The following is a 25,113-nucleotide window of genomic DNA, read 5'->3' as shown; positions in this document are numbered from 1 at the left end:
AGCTAGATATATAGCCATATATATTTTTAAAAATTTTACTACTGTGATGACTAATTTTAGGTGTCAGCTTGACTAGGCCATGGGGTATACCTGTATTTCACCAAACATTACTTTGGGTCTTCCTGTGAGGGTGTTTGTGGATGAGACTAAGAATCAAATTGGTAGACTGAGTAAAGCAGATTGCTTTCCCGGATGTAGATGGGCCTTGTCCAGTTAGTTGAGGTCTTAAATGGAACAACAACAACAGCAACAAAAATGAATAAGAGAAAATTCCTTCTCCCTAAATGCCTTTGAGTTGGGACATTAACTTTTTTTCCTCCCTTTGGAATCAAACTCATTTCAGTCACTCAGTGCTGTCCAACTCTTTGTGACCCCACGGACTGAAGCACATCAGGCGTCCCTGTCCATCACCAACTCCCAGAGCTTGCACAAACTCATGTCCATCAAGTCCGTGATGCCATCCAACCATCTCATCCTCTGTTGTCCCATTCTCCTCCTGCCTTCAATCTTTCCGAGCATCAGGATGTTTTCCAATGATTCAGTTCTTTACATCAGGTAGCCAAAGTATTGCAGTTTCAGCTTCAGCATCAGTCCTTCCAATGAATATCCATGACTGGTTTCCTTTGGGATTGACTGATTTGGTCTCCTTGCAGTCCAAGGGACATTTAAGAGTCTTCTCCAACACCATAGTTCAAAAGCATCAGTTCTTTGGCACTCAGCTTTCTTTATGGTCCAACTCTCACATCCATATGATTACTGGAAAAACAATAACTTTGACTATATGTACATTTGTCAGCAAAGTAATGTCTCTGCTTTTTAATATGCTATCTAAGTTTGTCATAACTTTTCTTCCAAGAAGGAATCATCTTTTATTTCATGGCTGCAGTCACAATTTGCAGTGATTTTGGAGCCCACGAAAATGAAGTCTGTCATTGTTTCCATTTTTTCCCCATCTATCTGCCATGAAGTGATGAAACAAGATGCCATGATTTTAGTTACTTGAATGTTGAGTTTTTAAGCCAGCTTTTCACTCTCCCCTTTCATCCTCATCAAGAGGCTCTTTAGTTCCTCTTCACTTTCTGCCATAAGGTGGGATCATCTGCATATCTGAGGTTATTGATATTTCTCCTGGCAATCTTGATCCCAGCTTATGCTTCATCCAGCCGGGCATTTCGCATGATGTATACTGCATAGAAGTTAAATAAGCAGGGTGGCAATATAGAGCCTTGATATACTCCTTTCCCAGTTTGGAACCAGTCCATTGTTCCATGTCTGGTTCTAACTGTTGCTTCCTGACCTGCATACAGATTTCTCAGGAGGCAGGTCAGGTGGTCTGGGAGTTCCATCTCTTGAAGAATTTTCCACAGTTTGTTGTAATCCACATGGTCAAAGGCTTTGGCACAGTCAATAAAGCAGAAGTAGATGTTTTTCTGGAAATCTCTTGCTTTTTCAGTGATCCAGTAGATGTTGGCAATTTGATTTCTAGTTCCTCTGCCTTTTCTAAATTCAGCTCAGACATCTGGATGTTCATAGTTCCTGTACTGTTGAAGCCTGGCTTGGAGAATTTTGAGCATAATTTTGCTAGTGTGTGAGATGAGTGTAATTGTGTGGTAGTTTGAACAATTCTTTGGCAATGCCTTTCTTTGGGTTTGGAATGAAAACTGACTTTTTCCTGTCCTGTGACCACTGCTGAGTTTTCCAGATTTGCTGGCATATTGAGTGCAGCACTTTCACAGCATCATCTTTTAGGATTAGAAATAGCTCACATCACCTCCACTAGCTTTATTTGTAGTGATGCTTAATAAGGTCCACTTGACTTCATATTCCAGGATGTCTGGCGCTAGGTGAGTAATCACACCATCGTGGTTATCTCGGTCATGAAGATCTTTTTTGTATAGTCCTTCTGTGTATTCCCACCTCTTCTTAATATCTACTGTTTCTGTTACGTTCATACTGTTTCTGTCCTTTATTGTGCTCATCTTTGCATGAAATGTTCTCTTGGTATCTCTAATTTTCTTGAAGAGATCTCTAGTCTTTCCCATTCTATTGTTTTCATATTTCTTTGTATCGATCACTTAGGAAGGCTTTCTTATCTCTCCTTGCTATTTTTGGGAACTCTGTATTCAGATGGGTATATCTTTCCTATTCTTCTTGTCTTTCACTTCTCTTCTTGTCTCAGCTATTTGTAAGACCTCCTTGGACAACCATTTTGCCTTTTTGCATTTCTTTCTCTTGGAGATGGTTTTGATCATAGACTCCTGTACAATGTTATGAACCTCCATCCACATCTCTTCAGGCCCTCTATCTGTCAGATCTAATCCCTTGTCTCTATTTGTCATTTCTACTGTATGATCATAAGGGATTACAGTTGTCAGGTATGGAGCTGAATGAACTCTTTGTGAATTTTGGAGCTTAATTCCTTGTCGGTTGCTTAATTTACACATATTTTCTCCTGTTCTGTGGGTTGTCTTTTTGTTTTGTTTATGGTTTTCTTTGCTTTGCAAAGGAATGTTTTGGTTACATGATCCCATCAGAAAATTCAGGGTAATCTTCCCATCTGAAGACTCTTTATTTAGTCAAATATGCAAATTCCCTTTGGTTATGTAAGGTAACATATTCACAAGATTTGTGGATTGGGATATGAACATCATTGGGAAGACCTTATTCTGTCTACTACAGTTCATGTTTCTTTTTTTTTTTTTTCTTACTATATTTAGCGACCTAAAGAACCATAGCTCATTATTGGAAAATATCATTGTAAGTCATAACTCAATAAAAATTTGTTATTTTCAATTAAAAATAGTATAATTACATGGATACTATATAACTACCAAATAGACTGAGCTATTTGTCTAAAAACATATAGACACAAGCTAGCTAACCATCTATCAGTTATGCTAGAGGCAATTTTTGCTATTATGAAGAATTAAAATAGATGGCCTTTATATTTCATATAAATCTAGGAGTATATTTAGTTTTGAATGTTGTTTGATAAAGACAGTAGAAACATAGTCATTCACTCTATTTTTCATTAAATATTCAAAAGTTAATGAAAAGGAATGATACAAAATAAATGTTAAATACGTTGTAATGCTTAGGATATGACATGAGCTTATGTGTTTTTACATTTTGTGTGTGTGTGTCCCTTATGTCCCCAACTGGATTGTTATAGCTTTCTTAGTGATATAACTTTGATTTTTAAGAGTAAAGTAGAAGAAATATAGATTATATTCTTAATTTTCATAATCTGAGTGTCTGTAAGCAGAAGGAAGGAGGATGAATGGGTGATGATATACATTTAGAAGAAATAAATATTCCCCATTTTAGGATGACCTACCAATAGTGAAGGCTATGGTTTTTCCATTAGTCATGTATGGATGTGAGAGTTGGACTGTGAAGAAGGCTGAGCGCCAAAGAATTGATGCTTTTGAACTGTGGTGTTGGAGAAGACACTTGAGAGTCCCTTGGACTGTAAGGAGATCAACCAGTCCATTCTGAAGGAGATCAGTTCTGGGTGTTCTTTGGAAGGAATGATGCTAAAGCTGAAACTCCAGTACTTTGGCTACCTCATGCGAAGAGTTGACTCATTGGAAAAGACTCTGATGCTGGGAGGGATTGGGGGCAGGAGGAGAAGGGGATGACAGAGGATGAGATGGCTGGATGGGATCACCGACTTGATGGACAGGAGTCTGAGTGAACTCCGAGAGTTGGTGATGGACAGGGAGGCTTGGTGTGCTGCAATTCATGGGGTTGCAAAGAGTCGGACACGACTGAGTGACTGAACTGAACTGAACTAAAGGATAGGGAGACAGGACAGGAAATTAATCAAAAAATTAAAAAGATAATAATCTTGCAGCATTCTTCAATGTAAATAACCTGGCTGAGCACCAAAGAATTGATGCTTTTGAATTGTGGTGTTGGAGAAGACTCTTGAGAGTCCCTGGGACTGCAAGGAGATCCAACCAGTCCATTCTGAAGGATATCAGCCCTGGGTTTTCTTTGGAAGGAATAATGCTAAAGCTGAAACTCCAGTACTTTGGCTACCTCATGCCAAGAGTTGACTCATTGGAAAAGACTCCGATGCTGGGAGGGATTGGGGGCAAGAGGAAAAGGGGACGACAGAGGATGAGATGGCTGGATGGCATCACTGACTCGATGGACGTGAGTCTGAGTGAACTCTGGGAGTTGGTGATGGACAGGGAGGCCTGGCATGCTGCGATTCATGGGGTCAGACACGACTGAGCGACTGATCTGATCTGATCTGATTAGTCCAAGCCCTTAAAAAACAAGGTTCTTAAAATTAATCTTACTTCCCTACCCCTAAGATATTATCTAATGAGCACATGGACAAAGAACACAGATTTGAGTCATTTAACCTAGGACTTTAAGGTTTTTGCTTCATTTCTTCATTTGTTCATTCAGTAAATGTTGACAAATTCCATATCTGAATAGGCACTGTGCTAGTTGATAAATAGGAAAGGATAAGATCATGATCACAAATGACAGTCTGTCCTCAGCTACATTATAATTTAGTAGGGAAGACACATTATGGTAAATACCCAGTTGTTTTTTTTTTTTTTTAATTTGTTTGTTGTTTTAAAGAAAGTGGTAAGTATAATAAGGGTGATTGGAGAGAGTATTTTACAAATCTAGGAGGAGGAGAAATCCAATTTATTCTGTGTTCACTGAACACCTATTCTGTGTCAAACACAGTGACAGCGGCTGTAGATGCAAAGATAAATAAAACGTGATTCTTTTCTTATAAGAGTTCTTAGTTTATCAGGATTACCTCCTCCTGGGGTGCAGAGAGTGTCAGGAAAGGATTTCTGGAAGAAGTGACATTTTAAGTTGCGTCTTAAAGTATAGGTAAATTTTTGACATGGGGAAGAAGGATAGAGCTTTCCAGGGAGAGGCAAAAGCAAGAACATAGCAGCGTTTGTGATCCCTTTTTCTGGTATTATTTTTATTCTTCTGAAAGCTTGGTATGAGAATGACAGAAGGCATAACTTTGTGATATATGCTTTACAATGCCTTGTTTTTAAAGCACAAAAGATAAGTGTTTTTAGAAAACTATATTCTTTTGAAAACATTTTTGAGTATTTTTATTAATATTAGCACCATTTATATTATTGGCATTGTTGATCAAATTGATCTTACTTTATTTCTGTATCTTGGAACCCCCCCTTTCTCAAGAATGGCTTTCAGTCTAAGTAACATGTGTTTTAAACCTCACCGCAGTATGGTTTGCAGGTGTTTTTGAAATACTGTATTTCTTAAATATTAGTTGGTCATGGATAGGGTCTATCTAGATATTATATAATTGCTCTCATCTATTTTTACCCTTTGTATGAAATAATCAATTCTTGAATCACTTAAGTGGACTTTTATTTGGATGTGCAAATCAGGAGAAATGTTATTGTGTCTAATTAAGGGTCAAGTCTTTATAAGGAGTTTATAGTAAAGTCTCTATTGAGAAAAGCAAGGGAACCAATATAAACAGAGGAAGTGGAAAACAATCCAAGAGAAAAGAAAATTATGTTTATAGAAGTGGTCATTTCTCCATTACTGCTATGGTCTGAATATTTCTCTCTCCCTAAATTCATGAGATGATATCCTAATGCCCAAAGTGATGATATAAAGAAACGGGGCCATTAGGAGGTGACTAGGTCAGGAGAGTGCGGCCTTCAGGTCTCTCAAAATTTGTGATCTTATAAGCTAGACTCTACAAAAAAAAAAATCTAATTTTTAATGAGTGGTCAAACGTTATTAAATAGAATATCTTAGTCTGTTTGGACTACTATAACAAAACCCAGACTGGGCATCTTGTAAACAGATACTTACTTCTCACAATTCTGAAGGCTGGAAGTTCAAGATCAATGTTACGGCTGATCAGTTGAGTTCCTTCTTCCAGGTCCCAGACTTCTTACATTCTCACATGGTTGAAAGAATGAACTATCTCCCTGTGGCCTCTTGTATAATAACTTTAATCTCATTCATGAGGACTCCATGTTAATGATCTCATCACCTCCCAAATGCCCCATTTTCATATCATCACCTTGGGATTAGGTTTCAACTTATGACTTGTGGGAAGGGGAGAGGGCACAGACATACAGACCATAGCATGGAGCTATTCTAGAATTTAACAAAGAATTTGCAAGAATATTTAGATTTTTTGTCTAGTAATGCGGACAGGGAGGCCTGGAGTGTTGCAATTCATGGGGTCGCAAAGAGTCAGACACGACTGAGTGACTGAACTGAACTGAACTGAACTGAATGCAAAAAATGCCATTGATAATTTGATAGGATATTGCATTGAATATGCAGATTATTTTGGGCAGTGTAGTCATTTTGATAATATTGATTCTTTAAATCCAAGAACATGATATATCTTTCCATCTGCTTATGTCATCTTCAATTTCTTTCATCAGGGTCTTATAGTTTTCAGAGTACAGGTCTTTCGCCTCCTTGTGTGTTAGTTGCTCAGTCGTGTCCAACTCTTTGCGACCCCATGGACTGGAGCCCACCAGGAGTCCGTGGGATTCTCCAGGCAAGAACACTGGAGTGGGTTGCCATTTCCTTAGGTAGGTTTATTCCTCGGTATTTTATTCTTTTTGATATGACAGTGAATAGGATTGTTTCCTTGTTAGTGTATAGAAATGCAAGAGATATCTTTTTATTAATTTTGTATCCTACAGCTTTACCAAATTCATTGATGAGCTCTAATAGCCATTCTGTGTATAGCATCATATTTGTATGAAGACACAGTTCAGTTCAGTCGCTTATTCATGTCTGACTCTTTGCGACCCCATGAACCACAGCACGCCAGGCCTCCCTGTCCATCACCAACTCCTGGAGTCCTCCCAAACCCATGTCCATTGAGTCCGTGATGCCATCCAACCATCTCATCCTCTGTTGTCCCCTTCTCCTCCTGCCCTCAATCTTTCCCAGCATCAAGGTCTTTTTCAATGAGCCAGCTCTTCACATCAGGTGGCTAAAGTATTGGAGTTACAGCTTCAAAATCAGTCCTACCAATGAACACCCAGGACTGATCTCCTTTAGCATGGACTGGTTACATCTCCTTGCAATCCAAGGCACTCTCAAAGAGTCTTCTCCAACACCACAGTTCAAAAGCATCAATTCTTTGGTCCTCAGCTTTCTTTATAGTCCAACTCTCACATCCCTACACGACCACTGGGAAAACCATAGCCTAGACTAGTCGGACCTTTGTTAACAAAGTAATGTCTCTGCTTTTTAATATGCTGTCTAGGCTGGTCATAACTTTCCTTCCAAGGAGTAAGCATCTTTTAATTTCATGGCTACAATCAGCATATGCAGTGATTTTGGAGCTCAGGAAACACAAAAAACCTCAAATAGCCAAAGGAACCTTGAGAAAGACAAATGGAACTGGAGGAATCAGGCTCCCTGACTTCAGACTATATTGTAAATCTACAGTAAAAAAAAAAAAAAAAAAAAAAAAAAAGTATGATACTGGCACAAAGACAGACTTATAAATCAATGAACAGGACGGAAAGTCCAGACCTGAACTCGTACACCTATGATCAATTAATCTATGACAAAGGAGACAGGATATACAATGGAGACAAGACAGTCTCTTCAATAAGTAGCACTGGGGAAAACTAGAGAGCTATGTGTAAATAAACAAAATTAGAACATTCTCTAATACCATACACAAATGTTAAACTCAAAATGGATTAAAGACCTAAATGTAAGACCAGATACTATAAAACTCTTAGAGGAAAACATAGGAAGAATGCACTTTGCCATATCACAGCATATATCTTTTTGGATCCACCCCTTAGGTAATGGAAATAAAAATAGAGTCTTATTAAACTTAAGAACTTTTCCACAGCAAAGGAAACCATAAGTGAAACAAAAGAAAACCTACAGAATAGGAGAAAATATTTGCAAATGAAGTGACCAACAAGGGCTTAAGCTCCAAAATATACAAACAGCTTATGCAGGTCAATATCATAAAAACAAACAACCCAATCCAAAAAAAGGCAGAAGATCTAAATAAACATTTTTTTTCCAAAGAAGACATACAGAGATGGCCAAGAAGCACATGTCAAGGTGCTCAACATTCTTAAGTATTAGAGAAATGAAAATTAAAAATACAATGGAGTATCACTTCACAGAGGTCAGAATGGTCATCATCAAATGTCTACAAACAGCAAATGCTGGAATGGGTATGGAAAAAAGGGAACCCTCTTATTCTGTTGGTGACAATGTAAATTGGTATAGCCAGTGTGGAGAATAGTATGGTGGCTCCTTAAGAAAAAAAAACAGCCACCATATGATTCAGCTATCCCACTCCTGGGCATATATCCAGAGAAAGCTATACTTTAAAAAGAAACATGCACTCCAAAGTTCTTTGCAGAATTATTTATAATATCCAAGACATGGAAGTAACCTAAAATGTCCATCAAAGAGGAATGCATAAAAAATGTGGTACGTATATACAATGGAATATTACTCAGCCATTAAAAAGACTGAAATATTGCCATTTGATACACTATAGATGGACCTAGGGATTGTGATATACTGAGTGAAATTAGAAAAAGTAAATATCATATGATATCAGCTACATGTGAAATCTAAAAAAATGATACAAATGAGCTTATATACAGAACATATACACAACACTGTAAATCAACTATACTCCTATGTAAATTAAAAGAACATGTCAACTTCTCATTTTTACAGGTGAGAGCACTGAGATCAAAGCTTCACAAAGTTTTATATGTGTGTATATTTATTATATTATATATATGTAACTGAAATAGGAAATGGCAACCCACTTCAGTATTATTGCCTGGAAAATTACATAAGCAGAGGAGCCTGATGAGTTACAGTCCACGGGGTCACAAAGGGTAGAACACAACTTAGCGACTGAGCATGAGCACATATGTAATAAACACACACATATATACATATGAGTGGCAAAGTTGGGACAAAAAATGAGGGTCTTGTCTGGAATCCTGACCCCTTTGCTTCTCACTCTGGTGCTCCTTTCCATCCCAACAGAGAATGGGTCATCACAATACTCATTTTCTAAAGAGAACTGTTAGAAAATTACAGAGAATAAGAATTTTCAAAGAAAAATAAAGGCGAGCAGTACCATTTTAACCTTGTCAAGTTACTAAAAGAGTAAGAAAGAATATTTACATTTCAAAATAAATGTTTAATTGTGCTAAGAAGGATGTTATAGAATGGGAGTAAGGAAGTCATTTACTTTTTCAAAACATAGATGGACTGTATTGAACTTTTCACTTTTTTACCATACCAGAGTTTATTGGTGTGTAATTACAGGTCCCTGCCAGATTCTATTGATTAGTATTTTGTGTTCTAATATGAGTTGATCCTGTTGTATAGAGGATGTGTCTGGCAAACAGGAGTTACAGGAGAAGATAGATTTTTAAGTCACCTTTAAAAGGTGACTTTTAAAGCAAATTGATACTGATCTCAATTTATTTCTCTTGCTGTTTTTGCTGTTATCATTTTCATTTAAAAGCTACAAAAACATGAACTTTAACTAGATTTATGTACTAAAGCCACCCCTAGCCAATTTAGGTCTTTGATAATTTTCTTTAGCAATACCAAAATACAAAGGCACTTTTACATAGGCACATAACATCTTATGTTATGAAGATATAACAATATAATTATTGAAATTCTCTTACTTCCTATCATGTTTATATGGCTTAACACAACTGTCTTATTTAAAGCAAGAGTTCTAATGGGCCAAGTTGTTTTGGAGAGAAAAAACAGTTTGTGTTGAGGATTATTGCTGAATCATTGTTTCATTTTATGTCTGTGGTGTCAGCAAGTACCATGGTAATAAGTTCTTTAAAATATTTCTAGGTAAGGATATAGTGAATGCTTTCTCAATCTAAGCATACTAGGGCATTTTGCAATATATTTATCACACAAGTATGACTGCTTTAAAGTATTAACAGTCACTGCAATGTGTGGCTATGCCTACGTCACCTCTTTTTAACTGTTCCCCAAGTGTCTGAACCTGGTATCAATGTTCTGTTTGAAATCTGCACAGTCACGTTTATAGCTCCTTTCTTTATAATTCAGCATTGCAGAGCAGAGAAATTCATGGTTCTGTTTCAAGGGATTACTGTTTTGTTATGATGTTCAAATAATGGTCTGCTAAAGATATTCTTGTAAAAGAAAAAGAGGTTCACTCTCCTACTATCAAGGTCATTACTAAACTCTGTGCCTTCAGTTTAAAAGCACAGAGATGCCATCTAGCAGCCGCCCTCAGGAATTTCCTACACAGAAATAGTCCTTTCTCTGCAATAATTGAATTCTTACAAGCTTCAGGTTTTTCTTTATTTATTGAATGAATGATGATTTGGCACATTGCCTGTAGTTCAGATACTCCATTACAAGCAAAATTATTTGATAGCTCTTAAAATAGGCAAAGTGATACACCCTTGAGTTTTTCTAAATGGAACTGGAAAGTTGTTAATAAGATTTTAATTAAGAAAACATAATTCTCATGATTTTTTTGAGAGGAAAATTGATAATGTCTATATAAAATACAAATAATTGATTAGTATTGAATTGCATTCCTTTACTGAAAGAAAATACTAATCTTACCAATTTTCTGGTATATTAAATGAGAGAAAAGAAAGTAAATGCATGCTAAAAGTAAGTTCATCCGATAATAAATGTTTTTTTTTAATTTAAATATAAAATTGATTTTCAAGTAATTTATCTTACCATAAGATGGCGATATCTAAGCACTTTATAAAGTCGTATATGATCTGTAAGTTTCAATCTCAGGAAGAATGATTATAAACATAAATATATCTTCTATGAAATGGAATTGGTACTATTGTTAGAAGGCCTTTTTTTCCAGACAAATTAATATATAATAAGCATGCTCTAAAATTTAGTTCTCTAATATTTGATATATGTGATAATATTTTACCTAAAAAAAGTCTATTCCATTTTAATAGCTCTCCTATTTTGCCAATTTGTGTGTATTCATGCATGATTTATATATAGTATAAATGAAAAATGTAATAATAGAGAAGAATACTTAAATGGATTTATCTGAAAATATGATTTTGAAATATATCAGCCCTGACATGTTAAAATATTAAAAAATTAGCTATTTAGAATTTTTCTATGTTTAAGTTTCATCACTTAATTATTACTTATTTGTCCACAAACTGGTCTTGTGTGCTATTGCATTATTAGAATTTAATTTCAATTTTACCAAACAATTTACATTATGGATGCTTATTTTATTATCTAAAATATATAGTTAGTAAAAAATAATATTTGATATAATTTCTATTTCATAACCTAATTGACAATCATTCTGAGAATTCAGTGGTACCATTTGTGATTTTGGGGAGGAGAGATGATATAGTGTGTTGATTCTTAAAAGTTTGATAAAACATAACATGTTCACTTTTTTAAAGCAAAATGTGTCTACTGTCCAAAGACTTTACAACATTAAAATCACTTGCTATAAACATTTTAATATTCTCTATATTGTCACATATGGTGTAGAACAAATACCCATCTGGTGTTCTTTGCACACTGTATTGCAATATCTAGAAGCTGAAAAGGACAGTTTGAAAAGTTAATGTATGCCTTTTCTTTCCTAGATTTCTCAGCTCTGTTGTATCAAACAGCCAGAATTAAGTCTGAAGGAAAGTTTTCTGTTGTTGAATACATGGAAATAAACTTATCAATACTAGAAGATCATGTTAACTAAAAAAACTTGGAGGATTTATCTCAGTATTTATCAGAAGCTCTTCTTATATATATTTTTAATTTGGGGAAGAACGGGATACAGAAATGAAGATATTTATGCGTTAAAGATATCATAAAAATCAAATGAACATGCAGTTGTTAGTAAAACTCTGCATTATGAAATCATTTTAAAGAATTACAAAGTTTACTTTAAGTCCAATGATTTTTTTAATGTAATAACTCAGTAATTAGCTTTGCTTTTAAAAAATGTATTACCAAGAATATTCCAAATGAACTATATAATAGAATGTATTCAGAGCTGTAATGAATATAAGTATGGCAAAGTAATGTGTTACCATAAATCCAGAGAAAAAAATGAAAAAAAAAAAAGATTAAAAAATATGAAAGCAAAATCAGCACTGTGTACCTGGATGTAAAATGCTTTAAAGTTATACCTTAGTGTATAAAATATTTCATTAAGATCATTAAGATAATATACTACATGAAAATTTCACAGTGTCAATCAGCATAACCATAACTTTAGAAGAAAATTATTTTATTCTCATCAGGTCTTTAAATATGAAAAATGTACAGAAATAATTATATGTATGTATGACACGATTCTAAATTTTCACTATGTACTTATTTAGGCCTAGAAATATTCAGTCAACCACAATATTAGGCTATGCTTAGTTCTTAGTTCTATTCAATTGTGAAAAGAAACAATTTCTCTGCACTACATGGTTATTTTAAAATAAGTTTACTATATTCAAAAATATAACTTTGTCACATCACATCATTTTTCCTATTGTGTCAAATTATTCTTAACCAGTTAAATAAAATAGTTTTTGAAATTGTATTCCCTTACTCTTTTTACTAGATGCCTTGTATCTTATTCCAGATAATTACAATTTTATTAGAATGCTGATGCTCTCAAAGTGTCTCACTTTATCCTCAACACTTTTCTTATATATTGCTGAAAATATTTCTCCATATTTTCTGACTTTTTATCAAAAGAGGTTAGCGTTCACTTTAATTGCCAGTACTGGATAATTTTCAGAGTTCAACAGCTCTGAGAGGACACATCCTTCCTATTCCACTCCTTAGTTTCAAAGGTTTCTCACTTCCTGTTTCTTAACACTGGTAATCAGAACTTCCTCAGTGCTCTCTAATTTCCTTAATGAAAAGAAAGAAACAAACACAAGCCCCTTTGCCCAATGCCTCTCAGCCATGGCAGAGAGTAGAGCTCTGCTGCTCTGCCGTGCGTGTTACCAGCAGCATCCCAAATGTTTTGGACACAAACTGCAGCACGTCTGCTACGGGAGTATTATTTACCAGAATCAGCTGGAAAACGCTTCTCTCCTTTCAACAAAGAAAAGGTTCACATCTCCTAAACATGATTACAAACTGCATTATTTTAACTGCTAACTCCTTTGCATTACCCGTCCGACTTCAGAAGAGAACGTTAAGCTCTTGGATATCAAATAAGCTAAATTCTCCGGAGAGCCGCATTGCCCGCTGCCAATACACGTTATATTCGCTCCTGGTCCCTCCCCCCTCTCTCCAGGACTCTACCTTGAGGAGCTATTCCTCGGGTAGTTCACCTTGTTATCTTCCAAGCAGTGGGATACGCCAGGCATCACAGGATTTCTAGAAAAGCTGTCTTTAATGTTTCTTTTCTTTCTTTCCCTTTTTTTTTTTTTTTTTTGCATAATTAAATGCATTTTTGGCCGGTCTGTTACATATTGCACATTTATTTCAAACAAGAGTTAAAATATTGCCCGTACCTTGGAAGGATCTAATCCAGCAAGCAAAGACAGCAGCAGGAGATTGAGTAGGTTGGACGTCGCCTGCATTCTGATCTGCGTTTTTGCCCCCTCTTTACTCTTTTATGTAGGCACTCCACTCTCACTGCAGAGACCTTTCCTTCGTCAGTTGCACTTTCTGCCTGCCAGTCAGAGCAGAGTGGAGAAAGAGGCAGTGGCAGGAGCGGTAGCAGTAGCAACAGCAGCGACAGCAGTAGCGGCAGCAGCGGCAGCCGCCCTGGGGGGCGATCATTCCGCAGGCATTCTCAGAGCTGAGAGTCCGGGAGCTCTAGGGGTGGGTTGAACTGCGGTGGGCGCTGACCGAGGTGCTGAAGAGCCTTCAAGCCTCACGCCCCAATTTACCCTCTCTCCCGGGGCTATCTAGCCAGCCCACCTCAAAAGTTTTGACCCAAGAAAAAGATAAAGGGAGCAACTGCTGAGAGAGGTGTGGAGACCTGGACAACGGATATGACATCACTACAGCTCCTGGGGGCTTGGGGAGATATTTTGCGAGGAATTTGTTAACCAAACAAGGATTGACTCTCCTGTTCCAGTTCAGCATTTGCTGGCATCTTCATCTGCAGAGAAGTAGTCAGCTAGATAAAGGATTATGAAACAAGTAGTGCCTGAAATCGTCTCCTGTCATTTACAGAGGACCTGATACCATATTTAGTCCTTTAAAGAAAGTTTGCAATGCAGACTATCAATGTGTATTTTCTTCTCAAAGCACACAGTCTGTAGCTATTATATATGCATATATATTTGGTTAGGAATTCATGTGTTTTTAATCTATCTAGGGCTTTTGATCATCTGAAAAAGCTATGCATAAATAAATGAAGAGGTTTTTTTTTTTTTAACTTGTAAATGAAATATTCTACTAGTGACCCTATACACCTGAAATTTCAGCCCCTCATACACAGTCATTCCTAGAAAAATAATATCCTTGTCAATCTGATTGTGTTTATGCCTGAGGTAGAATTCAGTGATGGATGGACAGTGGGATAGGAAAAGCATTACTTCTAAGTTTCCAAATACTTGTTTTCTAGAGCTCAAGAAAAGAGGCAGACTAGCTGCCTCACAGGAGCAGAGAGAGTAAATGACAAACTAACTCTTTCATATACCCTGAGTCATTTAACTGTACTCAAAAAGCTTTGTTTTAGTAGCTGGAAAAAGTAAATATTTTCCATAAGATAAAAAGATGGGGAAGAGTTGACAACCACTCTCTCTTACAATTATGCCTTTAATACAACTTGAGTTATGTTCTCTGTTGATTTTTCTATAAGTTATATTTCTTAAGAATTACAGCATGTGAACTGGAAATATGAGCATTTATTCTACATTAAAGAGTGGATAAATTGTTTGAGACATCAGACACATACTGTGTATAAAATCTCTACAAACTTTTACTGAAGACTTCTTTAATTAAAGAAATCTCTATTAGGATTCAAATACTTTTCAAAGTTATAATTCCTAAGGATTTGCATCATATTACACCTGTTTTTACCCTGATATTGTGAATATGTGTGCATGTGTGTATGATACCTTGAGGCTTTTTTTTCTATGAAAAGTAATGAGAAATAAATTTGAAAATTTCTTTTGAAGAGATGTATCAGAAAAAGAGATTGCAGAATAACAGAAAGGAAGTGGAATTATTTGAGGGTTTTTAGTTTAATAATAACCCTGACAATCAACCACAGATTGAAATTTCCATTATTTCTTAGCCTAAACAGAAAATAGAACTTTTCTATGGAGGTAATAGATAAAAATTCAGAGTTATGTCTGACACTCTTTGGAATAACTTCCTAGAGCATGTTTAAGGCTGTTTTTCTCTTTTTACATTTGTTTCTTTATCCATATATCAAGGGTAAATCAGTATAGAGTATTTTTCAGTGACCCATACAATAAAAATTGTTGGAAATTTTATTCTGCACCTATTTTCAAACTTTTCAAATATTGCACAATTTAAAAATGAGCTTTTAGAGGTACAGTAGCTTGGTGATTATAATAGGGCATTTTTATTACCTGTACTTAATACAACATGATTGTTTGACTGTTGTTACATGTGCTTTTCTCTCTTCTCAAAATATCTTCTACAGATTTTTTTCAATCTCCACCTCTCAGTAGTCAGTGCAGCATGATTATTTTGAGTACAGGAAGCTGTATTTAACAGGCACACAAAATATGAAAACCATCATGTTAATTTTTATCACCTCAAGATCAACTGCTATTCTTTTAATGACATCAATGCTTTTTTCTGGGAATAAAAATTATTCTGATCTCATATATGGTTCACAATATTAATGACTGTACAAGAACTCCCACATAAGCACATTTTTTTCCTTTCAACTCTATTTCCCTTTATTTCATGGTACTGGAATTTCATTTGTGACAAGCAGTTAATAAGACAAATTCTATGAAAACGTGATACAAGATGGTAATATTTTAATATCTGAAGTAAACAATGGATGATAATTGTATTACAGATGAAAACAGATGATTTTAGCATATTTATAACATACTTTCTATAAGAGAAGCTTATTCCTTTGTAGAGAACACTCAAGCTCATTAATAAACCAAAAATTATTGAACGTGCCACTGAAAAGCAAAAGCTGTAGCTAAACGTAAGCAATAGTCTACTACTACCTCTGTCTTTAAAAAATACTCAAATAAAACTGCACATTTTTCTAAAATATAACTCTATTGTTTTTGTTAGTCATTTGTTTTGTAGTAAAGCTTTCTTATAGTTCCATAAGTCAGTTTGACAATATTGTAGGCCACATCATATGTACATAGCAATTCATACAGCATTCCTCCTTTTAGAAAATCCATGAAACTCCTTATATATTGTGTCCTACATGAGAAAATATTTGATATTTATGTATCTAACTGAAGTTGATCTTCTATATTTACAATGGGTGTAAAATTGCTTTGAAATTTATAAAGTGCTTTAAAAATTTTTAGCCAGTATTTTCTACAGGGCTTCCCTAGTGGCTCACATAGTTAAGAATCTACCTGCAATGTAGGAGACCTGGTTTCAATCCCTGGTTCAGGAAGATCTCCTGGAGAAAGGAATGTCTACCCACTCCAGTATTCTTGCCTGGAGAATTCCATGGACAGAGGAGCCTGATGGGCTACAGTCCATAAGGTCACAAAGAGTTAGACACGGCTGAACAACTAACACTTTCGTCTATGAAGTCACACCTAAAAATAAGTTTATATTGTTCATGTACACATGCAGAATATAGAATAAAACTTTAAAAAAATGTATGTCCAATATTACATATGTAAGTTCTTAATAATATGGATTATATTATTAGCATAATAATTTTATGTGTTAGTCTTTTGATAAGAAACTTGTATGATATGCTTCTTTCATATATGTTTATACTGTTTCAGAATTCCAGAGATGTTTCATTATGCTAAGAAATGCTGTTCCCTACTTTGATTTTTATCTGTCATTTAATATTGATGACAGTTATTTTAGAAAAACACTTTTAAAAAGGGTTATCCTACAATAATCCTGTAGTTATATAAATACTTGAGAAAAATTTCACCTTTCATTATATAAATAAAAAAAGTCTTTGATTCATTTCCTAAGGTCCTTGACCTAGCAGAGTACTGTCATAATTTTATGTTTTGCTCTCTTCTCTTTTATTCTCTTGAGGTACCTTTCCCTTGCTTGCTTTTAAGTCTTTCCCATCTAGATCCTCTACCCTTCCTAACTAGTCTATCAAAATAGTCCCTTAATTATTCTCTATTTATTATTTACTATATTAATATTTACTGTCTATCCCTTTTATTGTCACTTCTTCCACAAGGAAGGGTTCTGCTCTAAATCTGTCACCTAGAGTAGTTCCTGGGGCCTGGTAGCCACTTAATTATTAATAGGTTAGTGAATTAGTGAATTTCCAGCCCTAGTTCCTCCATGCACATTTATATACCCAAGATTTGCTGGATGTCACTAACTTAATTTCTTACAGGAACTTCAAACTCAGTGAGTCAAACCTATATTTTCCCTCAATCATATTAATTTTTAGCACATTTTTCTTTCCATTTCAGAGCAAGAAGAATGGAAGTCACACTTGACTCCTCCCTCATCTTTATCCCTGCATTCAATCCATCAAAAATGCTGTTAAATTTTCTCCATAATATCTCTGCAGTCCTTCCTACTTCTCCATGTATACTTAGGTCAAGATCTTATTTTATATCATCTGAATTATTACAGTGATTTCTTTCCCTTGTTTTACCATAAGAATTTCTTTCTCTTTTACTTTTTTTTTAATCCATATAGTAGTGGTTGAGAGGGTTACTTTCTCTCTCTCCAAGCAGCTCTGCACATTAAGAATCAAGTCTCCTCCAGTCACTCTGTGACCTTAGTTTATCTTCTGTCTGTGTGGCAGAGGAAAAGGTTGGGTCAAGTCTTTCTCTTTTAAGGCACATCATTTCTTCTCTCATCTCAGTAGCCAGAATTTAGCCACATGGCCATAGTTCTCTGAAGAAATCTGGATTTTGAGTCTTTCTTCTGGGAAGCCATGAATTGAAGACTGGGCATTCTGTTATTAGTTCTGGAGGTTGGAAGTCCAGATTTGGTGTCAGGTGAGGGTCTGCTTCTTGGTCATCATACAGATGACCGTCTTCTTGTGTCTGCCAAATGATCCTTGTTGCAAGGACCCAACTCTGTCACAGGCATTGTCCGTCTTCTACTTCAATCTGCAATTTATTATCTACATAACACCTGAGATGGTTGATTTAAAGACTAATTTGGCCATGCTGTTTCTCAGATTAAAGGCCTTCAACATCTCCCTATCTTCTATACAATCAAATGTGAGCTCCTTAAAATGACTAATCCAGGTCCCTGAATAATATGGTCTTTTGCCTTTTCTCCAGTCTTTTCTAACCATTGTCTCCCAATAATTGAGTAAAATTTAATTTTTGTAGTTCCCTTAACATTCTTCCTCTCTTAAAGAGGACATAGAAGACCATTAAACATCTTTAATAGCATTTCTTTTGCCTAAACCATTCTTGCAGAGGTGTTGGTATCTTGATTTCCCAACCCAAAATAAGGATAGGGGCAGGGTAGTAACTTGGTGATAGAACCTGGAATTCCAATTTGTGTTACCTTAGAAGGTATTAGAAGGTCTGTTAAGTTTCTCAGTCTCCATGTAGACTCTTCTGAAGATGGCAGATGCTTTGAATGAAAATGTAGTGATTTTCATTAAGAGAGAGGAGAGACGAGTGATGAGTCATCTCGCAGCTAGTCTTGGCAAGATATTCAAAATGGCTCATTCACATGGCTGCAGTTGTGCTGGCTGGGAGTCCATTGCTCAGACGGGGTTGTTGACTAGATCGCCTCCATGTCTCCACTTTATGTGGCTTACATTTCTTACTGCATGGTAGCTAGGTTCTGAGAGAGCATCCCAAGAACAAGTATTCTTGAAGACCTGGGCATGAACTACAAAGATTCTTATGACCTAGACTCAGAAGCTCCACAGTCACATTTGTAACATTGTTTTCTTAAGCAACTAACTAAAGCCAACCCAAATTCAAGGGAAGGTAACTAGTCTCCATCTCCCAATGTAAATCATAATATGTGTATATAGGGAGTAAAGAAGTCTAGAGGCTGTACTTGAAAATATATTTATAAAGGGATTATTTTGCACACTCATTCAAAATCCTCATGGTGCCCCTACCAATCACAAATCTGTCTGAGGTAGGATTTTGAGAATGAAATTTGATTAGGGTATAATTTAGCAGGAGTGAAGAAAAATTCCAGTAGGAAGGAATTGAATACGAGTATCACAGAGGACTTCTGTTTCTAGTAATGTGTGACTAGATAATTTGAACCACCTCTTTCACTGAGAAGGACTGGGAGAGCAAGGGAAATATAAATACAGCTATTTGAAGGCATTGGAGGATTCTGATGACAATGACAGTGTTGAGACCATGACCTGGGAGAGTAAAGAAAGAAAGAAAGCCTAGCATTTAGGACTACCCTTTCATTAAGAGCATCTGCCATCTTCAGAAGAGTCTGCATGGAGACTGAGAAACTTAGCAGACCTTCTAATAGCCTCATGGGGCTAAGGTAACACAAATTTGAATTCCAGGTTCTATCGTCAAGTTACTACCCTGCCCCATCCTTATCTGGGGTTGAGAAATCGAGGTACTAACACCTCTATAAGTAAGGGAGAACTTCAAATAAAACAATCTTCATGAAGACTTTTACGCACAGCTTCTAACCATCCTATCTCTGACGCTATATGAAGATGATACAGGATTACTTATAACAATAGACACCTGACAAATATAATCCTATTTTGGTTCTCATCTAAACCTAAATATTTGTTTTTGTCTGAACTTAATGATTTCCCAGAGTACTATGCCTGCTTTGTTAGTGGATAATTATAGGATAATTGAAATTTTTATACTTGGCATACAGAGAGGTATCTGTAATAAAATCATAAAGCAAATATATTGTGCTTATTTTGGAGAAAGTGGGAAAACATTTGTTGTTTTTTTAATCAAGTTGAATTTGAGTTAGTGAAAGGATCAAAAAAACTACAATATAATTCAAAATGTAATAATTGTGGAAAAAACTCATACTCTGTAGATACTTTAGAGAATGTGTCATTTGTATAGAAAGAACCTTTTGTATAAATGTTTGTAATAGGGAAATCAGAAAAACTGCCTTGATGTTTCTTAATAGAATGGGAAGAAATTAATTATTATCAATTTCTGAAATAAATTAAATGATTTAAATACATCAGCATAATAAGAGGATGAAAATAGAGTTGAAAGTAAAGGTCAAGTGTGATTTATATAAGTAACATATGCAATATAATATTGTCATTGTTTATAGACACCAATAAATATGAAAAATATAATGTATTTTGGAAAATAATAAGCTATATTTACTATTGTAGGTACCCCTGAGAACAGAGAAAATAATAAAGATTTCAACATGATTAGTAATGTTTGATTTCTTTTACATGTTATACATATATACAAACCATAAACAACAATAATACATTAACATATTATTGTATATTCTCTGTATTAACATTTTCAAAATTAATGTGTGAAGACAGAATTAAATTTGTATGTATTAAGTAAAGGTGTCTGTGTGTGAAAGTCACTGAGTTGTGTCTGACTCTTTGCAACCCCATGGACTATAGAGTCCATGAAATTCTTCAGGCCAGAACACTGGAGTTAGGTAACTGTTGCCTACTCCAGGGGATCTTCCAAACCCAGGAATCGAACTGGAGTCTCTCGCATTGAGGGCGGATTCTTTACCAGCTGAGCTACCAGGGAAGCCCTGCTGCTAAGTCGCTTCAGTCGTGTCCGACTCTGTGCAACCCCAGAGACAGCAGCCCGGTCCCTAGGATTCTCCAGGCAAAAACACTGGAGTGGGTTGCCATTGCCTTCTCCAATGCATGAAAGTGAAAAGTAAAAGTGAAGTCTCCCAGTTGTGTCCAACTCCTAGCGACCCCATGGACTGCAGCCCACCAGGCTCCTCCGTCCATGGGATTTGCCAGGCAAGAGTACTGGAGTGGGTTGCCCTTGCCTTCTCCTAAGTAAAGGTAAGTGTCAAGAATCTCAGGGCATGATCTAAACATGATCTAATTAAATAATAACCTTGTAAAATTTTGTAACCACTGATGGGGAAAGTGTATAAGAATTATCTAACTTTCGCATAGGTAGAATCTCTAAACATCATATCTGTCAATTTTCCATTTAGAAGTAATTTTTCAAGTGTTAGATCATCCAAGATTGACAAAGCATACTACTGTGCTAAAAACATCATAAGCCATCATATGTACACACGTACCTTAGGGAAAGAGCATCCTAAATTCTTTTTTATATTCTGAAAACCTGTTTTCATGCTGCAGTGTGAAGGGGATGCTTCTGCTTTTCATCTCAGCCCTGAGCTTAGGAAATGGCTCTTTTGTCCAGAACCAGTTGACTTCTTTAGGCAAAGGACTACTCGAAATAGTAGGAAGGGGAAAGGGCTAGAGATCTAGTAGACTGAAATGGCAGAAAGTATGAGTGATACTTTCTGTTAATATGTATTGCTAAATAGTTATTTTCCCAGTCATTGTTTTTGTTTCTTTGGAGCTCCTTGAATTTGGCTTGTTTATTTCACTATAATGGACTGTTGCATCTAATTAAGGTTTCATCCTGCAATGGTACTGATTGGAGGGGGGGACTGACGTTAAGAGGGAATATTCAAAATATGTAGCAAATGTATCATGCACACCTGTTGAACATTTAGCTCCTGCTGGTGGCAGATATCCTGAGGGTTGGAGGGAAAGACAGAGATCCAAGTGAAGGTACTGAGGCAGTGTATATATAGAGTGTCTGTAGGAAAATCCAGATATCTTTCACAGTATATACAATTATTACTTTTGTCTTTGTAACTAGTATTTACATTATTAAATACTAATTACTTTACCCCATTATTATGCTTTATATACTGTATACTACCAGTCAATTTGCCATTGACCAACTGTTAGGAAAGTATAGTAAAACTCAGCCATATTGCAACAAGGACTTCAAAATTTCAATTTCAAAGATGCAAGTTTGCATCATTCCATGTTTAGAAAGTAGCAAGTATAGCCTGTTGTAGTGGTGTGGTGCAAAGGACCAGATACATTATATTCAAATTTGCATTTTATGTCAGTGTTTCAGTCCCTGATGGGCCTTGCCTCTGTACTTGCTGCACATTACCAAAATGGATATTGATTAGTCTTGTTCACTCCCATCTTGCATTTCCATATGGAAGGACTTTGCCAGAGAATCATGTCTGTTCCTTCTGCCTCTCTTGATTCATTATTTCTGTGGGAGGAAGTGTGAAGTATGATTAATGAATTTGGGGGATGTCATTGGTCATGATCATTTAAACCCTTTCCTCTCCTTTTCTTTGAAATATGCCTCACATATGAACTTAAGCACAAAAAAGATTAATTAAGAAGGAGCAGTATGTAGTCTATACATGTGCCTATGGTTTTGTTGCCAAGTCATGTCCAACTCTTGCAACCCCATGAACTGTAGCCTGCTAGGCTCCTCTGCCCATGGGATTTCCCAGGCAAGATACTGGAGTGGGTTGTCATTTCCTTCTTCACATCTGCCTACAGAGTGTGCCAATGTAATTACAGGTTTTTGCAGTAATGGGACCATATAATAGTGTTTACTTAGTTTAATAGAAAAAAAAAAACAAAAACAACTTTTAACCCTGACTTCAGTGAGAAGAAAATCTTCCCACCCCATAGCCACATCTTTGGTAGAACTAAGGAAGCAGTGAGAGCCACAAGGAGATGCTGCTGCTGCTGCTGTTGCTGCTGCTAAGTTGGTTCATTCGCGTCCGACTCTGTGCAACCCTATAGACGGCAGCCCACCAGGCTCCTCCATCCATGGGATTTCCCAAACAAGAGTACTGGAGTGGGGTTCCATTGCCTTCTCCACAAGGAGATGCACAGATACTCAATTAGATAAGGGCAACTTTCCTACATAATAGTCAACCAGTCATGTTGTTGTATTGTGTTACTTGCACAGTCATGTCCAACTCTTTGCAACCCCATGAACTATAGTCTGCTACCCACTCTGTCCATGGAATTTTCCAGGCAAGAATACTGGAGTGGGTTGCAATTTCCTTCTCCAGGGGATCTTCCCAACCCAGGGACTGAACCTGGGTCTCCCGCATTGCACTCACACTCTTTACTGTCTGACCCATCAGGGAAGCCCAGGGATATGTTTAAAAGGATATGTTAGAGAAAGTCCAGAATTCAAAATTCTCTTAAAATTCAAATAGAATAAATATAGAAGAGACTGGCTATGACATGAGAGTATCCTATAGAACATTCTCACATGAAATTAGAACTTTGGAGAACAACAAGGTGATCTGTAGAACCTGTGGAGAAAAGAGAGAAAATCAATATGAATCAGATGTTTTTAAGCACTTCCTCTGTGTCAGTCACCATGTTAAATTCCTAGAAGAATTATTTCACATCATCTTTACAAAACTTGTTCTGTTCTACTTTCCATTTTACAGGTACAGGATCTAAGGCACAGTTTCTGCCTTAACTAAGATCACACATTTCGTAAGTGAAGGAATTAATGTTGAAGTCAAGCAATCTAATTCCATAAACTATACATTTCCACCTTCGTTAGACTGTCTTTGATGCACATTGCACTAAATCAACGACAGGCTTATTTTTATATATTTCTTAAAATTTAGTCCTCAGTTAACTATCATCAAAGTTATTCAAGACATTTATTTAAATGGTGGGTTCCTCAGTTTCACTCAAGTCCTTCTGACTTGGAGTATTTAGGCTTTAACAAATTGCCTACTCATTGATCATCCATACTAATGACTGAACAACATTTAAGTGAATTCTGATTTAAGATTCCAATATAGCTAATGAATATACTATAATAATCCTAATGCATATTATTGATATTTTAGGGAATTATTTGCTAAGTATAAACAGAATAATGCTATCATGAAATTGAATTCAGGCAACTTTATATAATTCTAGATTTTACAAGCCCCATGTGTGCAAGCACATAGACATGAAATTCTTTTGAAATCTTTTAAATCATTTTACTATAAATTATCCAAGGGGAGACAGATTGAGAGCTAAAATATTTCTTACTCCTACTAAAAGATTTCTCCTTTTTCTTTTTGATCCTGCAGGGAAAGAAAATAATTACATGTGCAGTTTAATAGGTTGTCTTTTTACACAAAAGGCATATATAAAAGTCATCTATATTTTAGAAACAGAATCCCATATTATGCCTAATGTTTTATAACAAGTGCTTAGGTGACAAACAGGTCAGAAGCTCTACTTGGAAAATAGCAATGGAACAGGAGATATTAGGCGTTTCTGTTTCTAGTAACTGACACTCTCTCTTTTGTTTATTTTCTTACAGCTGCTATTTTTGCTTGTAAAAGTTCTATCATCCAGAACAGCCTCAGTAGAGGAAAAGAGGTGAGATGTCTTGAGAGGGAAATCATAACAACCAGTCAACTAGTAGATCAAGTGAAAGAAGGAAAGAAAAAAATTGTGCTACCACAGTAGGTAGCTACCAACCATATTTTAGTGTCCATTCATATGCAAAGGAAGTAAATGGGGACAAAAATGCAGAAAACACCTCCAGTAACTCCATCTCTTTCAGAGCTACCTAACTAATGGCCTAAGAAAGATATGGTGTTCACTAACATGTGCAGTCATCAAGAGTTATTTACACTAAATAATATAAATAAGTTACGCCATCAGACTTTGGAACTTGGTGAATGAATGGTATCAAGTTTCAGAGTAGGCAGTTCTCACTTTGTTGGGTTGCATATAAAGGTAAAAATGACATGAAAGCTAAATCTCTGCAAAGCAATCACAATAATCAATAGGGGAAAATACTATGATTCTATGTCTTCTAAATATTTCTGTCAAAACATTAAAACTTTTTAACTGATGGCTGTAAATGTATAGGGAAATAAAAATATAGTAAAACTAGTACATATTTAGTGCATTGTAATTTTTAAATGAGACTTAAAAGGATTTTATGTTTATAA

General features: G+C 35.8%; 1 protein-coding gene across 1 annotated transcript in view; it reads right to left on the bottom strand.

Moving 5' to 3' along the window:
• The window catches only part of OLFM3 (olfactomedin 3), a 222,035-nt gene extending 207,834 nt beyond the window's left edge, over positions 1 to 14,201 (bottom strand). The window contains exon 1 of the mRNA XM_025288199.3: positions 13,530 to 14,201. Coding sequence (XP_025143984.1) covers positions 13,530 to 13,598 — 69 coding nt within the window. The 5' untranslated portion in view covers positions 13,599 to 14,201. The remainder of the gene's footprint in view (positions 1 to 13,529) is intronic.
• Positions 14,202 to 25,113: the final 10,912 nt, after the last annotated feature.

This window comes from Bubalus bubalis, chromosome 6, assembly GCF_019923935.1.
Source record: "Bubalus bubalis isolate 160015118507 breed Murrah chromosome 6, NDDB_SH_1, whole genome shotgun sequence".
NCBI classification, from domain to species: Eukaryota; Metazoa; Chordata; class Mammalia; order Artiodactyla; family Bovidae; genus Bubalus; species Bubalus bubalis.
This window is presented reverse-complemented; position numbering and strand designations above follow the sequence as displayed.